At 39.6% G+C, this 6321-nt stretch overlaps 1 protein-coding gene across 2 annotated transcripts in view; it reads left to right on the top strand.

The window, feature by feature from the left end:
- cblb (Cbl proto-oncogene B, E3 ubiquitin protein ligase) overlaps nucleotides 1-6321 on the top strand; it is a 140108-nt gene that overhangs the window by 120522 nt on the left and 13265 nt on the right. For both annotated transcript variants that reach the window (XM_032533569.1, XM_032533571.1), the window contains exons 10-12: nucleotides 3580-3780; nucleotides 4753-4947; nucleotides 5469-5855. In XM_032533569.1, coding sequence (XP_032389460.1) covers nucleotides 3580-3780; nucleotides 4753-4947; nucleotides 5469-5855 — 783 coding nt within the window. The remainder of the gene's footprint in view (nucleotides 1-3579; nucleotides 3781-4752; nucleotides 4948-5468; nucleotides 5856-6321) is intronic.

Genomic DNA, 6321 nt, shown 5'->3' on the forward strand with positions numbered 1-6321 from the left:
TCAGAAGAAAACCTCTTCTACATCCTGACAAGCCTGATGCATTGTGGAAACAAGTTCTGTGGACCAATGAGATTAAAATAGGACTTTTTTGGCAAAATGAGAAAAAGTATGTTTGGAGAAGAAATTTAATGAAAAGAACCTCTGTCCAACTGTTAAGCATGGGGGTGGATCAATCATGCTTTGGCACAGGGATCATTTCACGAGTAGAAGGAAAAATGGATTCTATAAAATTTCAGCAAATTTTGGACGCTAACTTGATGAAGCTGAAGTTAAAGAGAGGATGGCTTCTACAAATGGATAATTATCCTAAACACACCTCAAAATTCACGGTGGATTACATCAAGAGGCGTAAGATGAAGGTTTTGCCATGGCCTTCACAATCTCCTGACCTCAACATAATTGAAAATCTATGGATAGACCTTAAAAGAGCAGACAGCCGAGAAATCCCAAAGAACTGGAAGACTTTTGGAAGGAAGAATGGGTGAAGATACCTCAAACAAGAATTGAAAGACCCTTGGCTGGCTACAAGAAGCGTTTAAAAGCTGTGATACTTGGCAAAGGGGGCAGTACAAGGTATTAACTCTGCAGGGTGACCAAACTTTTGCAGATGCCATTTTTTTGTTTTCTGTTATTTTATTTACTGTTATTTTCTGTTATTTATTATAATAAAATCTAACTTTTTGTGACATATTATACGAATGTCAAATCAGTCATTCAATGGCTTTTGGAGATTTTTCCATCTTTTCTTGGCTTCTTTATGCATATTAATACAAATTTTTACCTGTGGTGCCCAAACTTTCGAGCCCCACTGTATAGAATCGTTCAACTTTCTGTAGGTACATTTGCTGGAGTCATTCTGTTTTGGAATAGTTTAAAAAGGAGACCACCAGACCACACAGGCAGACCATATCTCAACACTGCTTTTCAAACATCTACTTTAAATGTTTGGCAGTGGAGCTTTTGCGAGGGAGGACAGGAAGATGTTTCAGAGGACAATGAGTCAAGGTTTTACACATGAATTTAAGTGTGCTTTGTTTTTTAGTCAGTCAGTGCTATAATAGTTTCCATTTATCATGAGTCCTTGGTTCGCATTGTGTAGGAGGAGTTGATTTTGAAATGAGCAATGAAACACATGTTGTACCAATAAAACCTATTCAAATTAATTGCTCATGTTATAAAAAGCAATGAATTCATAACCAAATGGATGTTAAAGATGAAAGTGTCTTTTGCAAGTGTCTTCAGTAGCTTCTGTGGTAATGCATCAGTCTGTGCTTACTGACACAAGCATGAAGTCATCCTCTGTGTTATTTTAAAGACTTTGCCAATCTTCCAAAAAACAAACAAACATAAACTCAAATTATGCCAAAACATTTTATGCATATCTCCCCCCAGATTTATTTTTTATGTTTACAATTATCACAAAAAAGAAATAGTGAATTCCTACATGGGTTGCAAAGCATTTATTAAATGGGGATCTATGGTCCACAGTCCACATGTAAGTTTAAGGGTCCTTGACATGAAATGTCTTGGGAAAGCCTGACTTAAGTGTTTGAGCAGCTTTTGGAGCACACACACAGTTTTTGGTTTGCCACTCTTCTTACAAGGTTTATTGTTATGCCTACAAAGCTGGAAAGCTTTTTTTGGGTGGTTTTACTCTGAGCATAGCTGTAGGTTTAGTAAATGATCACAGTCTTTCCAGTGCTCGGTACTGTGCTCTGTTAACCGTGAGACTTGGCAGCACCCATATTACCAGTGTTTGTTTGTCATACTTCCTGTTATGACAACTCAACGTAACCCTGCGTCCTACGCAACCTCAGACAGGGATTTAAGTGACGTATGTAAGTGTGTGTGTGTATATATGTTCTTTAGTAATGAAGTATTTTCCTCCACATTAATGAAATTGTGAGTCAGCCAGGGGGGGACCCTCCTACCTAGCACAAGTTATTGACTCAGTGGTGGTTCCCTACATCGTTCCTCTTACTCTGTATATTAGTCAGCTGGGGTGGATGAGACACACACTCCTCACTCACAGCTGGCTGATGAGCTATGTAAATTCCACATCCTCCACATGAGAGGGTTCCTTTGTTTGTACTCTTATCCTAAATCAATGCTGCAAGGACTGACTGAGTGATTTATGGGGGCTTTCCTGTGTCTTCTATTTACCAGACTGTAGGTTTCATTAGAATATAAAGTTTGTGTAACTAATGATTGTATCAATGTCATTGGCAAGTAGTAACCAGTTCTTTTCACAAAGTGTAAAGTAAACATTGTCTAGAGTGATGCAAAAAGAGACGGTATGTTTTGCTCTGAACTTAATTTATTTTTTATTTGGTGACTTATATGGGCTAAAACTGCTTAATCCAGCCTAAAATTTGGATGATGTTGAAAGCTGGTCAATCAATATCTGTATTTTAATAATGGATAAAATGACTATGTACAAAAAGCTAACACATTCAAAATATCAACTTTATAAAGTAACAATATGTCAATGTTGTGTTTACAGCTCCAAGTGACCAAAAACAATTAAGTAATTCTGTTTTAAGTGTTAGAGATAGATGTCAAAGTTACATATGACTTACTTAATTGAAAGCATTTTAACTTGTACTTTTTAACTGACCTGCTTTTACCTGCTTTATCATTGAATTGTTGTCCAATGCTGTTAAAACAATGGTATAAAATCTACATCTAAAAATGTGCACTCCGTAACCAGTTTTGCCCAGTTTTAACCTAGACGTCTAGACATGTGAAAGTCACTAAATCAATGTGGGAGGAGTGAGTATATTGACACACGTTTTTTGAACGAAAGGGACATTTTCTGTATATTTCAGAGTAGAAGTGAAGCTTAAGAGGATTTTCCCCTTCACTACGACAGAAGTTCAGGAACATCATGTTTTAATTTGTCTTTTTAGTTGTGTCTGTTGCAGAATGGTTTCTTCAGTGTCTATGACCATCACACCATATCCTCCCCCATCTAAGTTCCCTTTCTTTTAACCTCCCACTCCTTCCCGTCTCCTCCCACTCTGATTAGGATTACATTTCAAACATGCCTTTGGTGTCCCCCCCGCCAAGTCGCTAACCAAATGCACAAACGCAGCTTTGTTCTCAGTAAATATTGCCTGCCTTTGATTGTAGCCCCTTACTGTCAGTGGAGACAGATGCACTGAAAACCAAAGCCTCTTTTATCCTTTTATTTATGACCCCTGTTTGACAGGGGCAGCCATGTGGCATATGGCCAATTAATGTTGTAAAGTTTCAAAACAGTTTTCCCTCGAGAGGATCTACACAAACGTGCCCAGTCAGCTTTGCCAGTGTCCTTTCATGAATCAGGGAAATGAGAATAATATATTGGGCAGGAGTGCAATGTATAAACTTAACCATGTGTGTCCCAGCTGTGTACAGGAACAGCTGTCCTGCTTGACGGGCCAATTTATTCCTCATGTTCCCAAAATACAACAGCAACAAAGCCATGCTCATCCAATCATTAGATTTAAAAACGTATGTGGGGTTACGCATGCAACCATCGCACCTGTGTCTGTGTATAATTGTGGGTGTTTAAACACTTTCCCTTATCTGTTCCAGGAATCGGATGGTCAGGGTTGTCCGTTCTGTCGTTGTGAGATCAAAGGCACAGAGCCCATCATTGTCGATCCCTTTGACCCACGAAATGAGGGTACCAAGTGCTTCTTCCTGGACCAGCACAGCTGCCCAATGCTGGAGCTGGATGATGAGGAAGACCGAGAGGACTGCCTGGTCATGAATGGACTGGCCAACATCAGGAAGGTGAAGACTTTTTGTACTAGCTGGTAGTTCTATTGATACGTACGTTTACGGTGTTAAATAAATTAGATTTGCCATTTCTTTAAGTTGTTTGTAATAGAAGGGAAACTCCGGGGCGTATTTATTTAACTTCTAAGAATTACACTAAAAGTGTAATTTTGGTATATTTCACCTGGTCCCTTTCCCACCATGCATTGGTGTCTAAGTAACAAAAATCATTGAAATTGGTCCAGTGTTGAGCGAGAACGCTGTAACTGGGCCACCGCAAAGTGTCTCCAAACTTATCTCAATTATAACATGTCTCCTCCTAGTTATACTACAGCACTTACTGTTAAAAAATAAGTTTGGAGACATTACCTTATGTAATCATTAAATTAATAGATATTTTTGTGTCGATGTTGTTGTTTATAGCACCCCTGGCTGCTGCTAGAGACCAGTCTTATTTCTCCAGGTTGGAGGACGGCTCATTTTGATGAATATTAGTTTGTAGCTCGTTGTTAATCTTACTATGTTAGGTGATATTGTGATTTAATATAATTTCGCTGTAGAGTAATTGATCCCATAAGTTTTAATCTGTGAATATCTTTTTAACTTTGCTCACGTTTATAAAACCAAGAGAACGGATTATGAATTTGTTGTCAAAAGTTTATTAAACCGAGGGAACAGATTTGTATTCTGTGCGCACGGTTTAGTTTTTTTTTCAGCTGACCCCAGTGGGGCTCCGTCATAAGTAGTAGTGCCATAGCATCAAAATTATTTTTAAGTTGTTATTTAAAGGTAAAATAGTTGCACACTGTTGGTTTAAATTTAAGAGCATTTTGAAGTTGTAAGAAATTTAATAAATCATTAATTAATCATAAATCATTTTTAAATTGTAGAAGAAAAGTGTAGGGTTTTTACTTTTATTTTTTTACTTAGGTCCAGAATTTTACTTTTACTTTACACCCCTTATATTATTATATACTTTCCTCTCAGCACTGTGCAGAGCGTCAGAACTCGCCCATGGTGTCTCCCAACTCTTCACCGGTCAGCCAACACAGAAAGGTCCACGGAGGAGACCCCAGCCACTGCATCCAGCACCTCGGCCTTCCCCCCGTCCCACCACGACTTGACCTCATCCAGAAAGGTGCCATTCGCTCCCCATCTGCCAGTCCCACTGGCTCCCCGAAGGTCAGTCAAAGCATTCCCCAGATTTTAAAAATGTGGTCATATAAAAGCAATGTTTAGAAAGTGTGAAAATGTTTACAGCACACTAGGTTGCACTATAAATCCCTTTGATCACAAATGTTGGAATTTGTGAAATAATTTATTACCCAGAAATCATGTTATGTCACAATTGTTTAGTTATTCTTACTTACTGGTAGAGGTTGAATGTTTTCACACCAGGTTCAAAGCCAACGTTAAGGATAAGGTTTCATGTTTCACTTTTTATTTGGCAGCGCTAACATGATGTGAAGTGCTGTGATCATACTGAGCGCCAAAAACATAGGTATCTTTTCCTAAACACTCTCCGTTTATTTAGATCCCCATTCTAGGTTTCTTTCCACAAAGTGCTCGTCAGCCTTCCTGAATTCTCCTAACAAACAACAATTAAACATAAAAAAGTGTTTGATTTAGAAATGAGTCTAGAATTATTTAGATTGAATCTTCTGTCATTTTAATGAACATACTATATGTCTCCACCTCTCTAGTCTTCGCCAGGCATGTCCAGGAAGCAGGACAAGCCTCTCCCAGCCCCACCTCCTCCTCAGAGAGACCCACCTCCACCGCCTCCCCCTGAGCGTCCTCCTCCCATTCCGCCAGAGTCGCGCCATTCTTGGCTCGGCAGTTCATCTGCCTTGTCATCTTCCCTCTTATCTTCTACCGGCACACTCTCAGACTCCCAGATGCCCCTTGACACAAGGTGTCCCAAAGACAGCCACTTTGCAGATGTCCACAGGACTGGATCTGAGCACCCGCTCCAGTTGGAACCCACCGGCCCCTCTCACCTGAACGGAAGACCACTCAGTTGTCCATCTGCTGGATTTGGGAGATCACATCAAAGAATGGAGGTGGCAGGAACCTCAGAAAGCTCCAAGGTAGGGCTTAGATTTCAGTTGAAAAATGTAGGTTGGGGCGCCTGGATAGTTCACCTGGTAGAGCACGCACCCATATACAGAGGCTCAGTCCTCAACGCAGCGGCCGCAGTTTGACTCTGACCTGTGGCCCTTTTCTGCATGTCACTTCCGTCTCTCTCCTCTTCACGTCTAAGCTGTCCTGTCATGATAAAGGCCTCAAAATGCCACACACAAAAAGTAGGTTAATAAATTAGAGTAAATACGGAAAAGTCTACTTTGTTTTTTGTTTCCTCAATAAAAAATAAAATTAAAAAAATATATATATATACACTCACCTAAAGAATTATTAGGAACACCTGTTCAATTTCTCATTAATGCAATTATGTAATCAACCAATCACATGGCAGTAGCTTCAATGCATTTAGGGGTGTGGTCCTGGTCAAGACAATTGCCTGAACTCCAAACTGAATGTCAGAATGGGAAAGAA

The sequence above is a fragment of the Etheostoma spectabile genome, chromosome 13 (assembly GCF_008692095.1).
Source record: "Etheostoma spectabile isolate EspeVRDwgs_2016 chromosome 13, UIUC_Espe_1.0, whole genome shotgun sequence".
Lineage (NCBI taxonomy): Eukaryota > Metazoa > Chordata > Actinopteri > Perciformes > Percidae > Etheostoma > Etheostoma spectabile.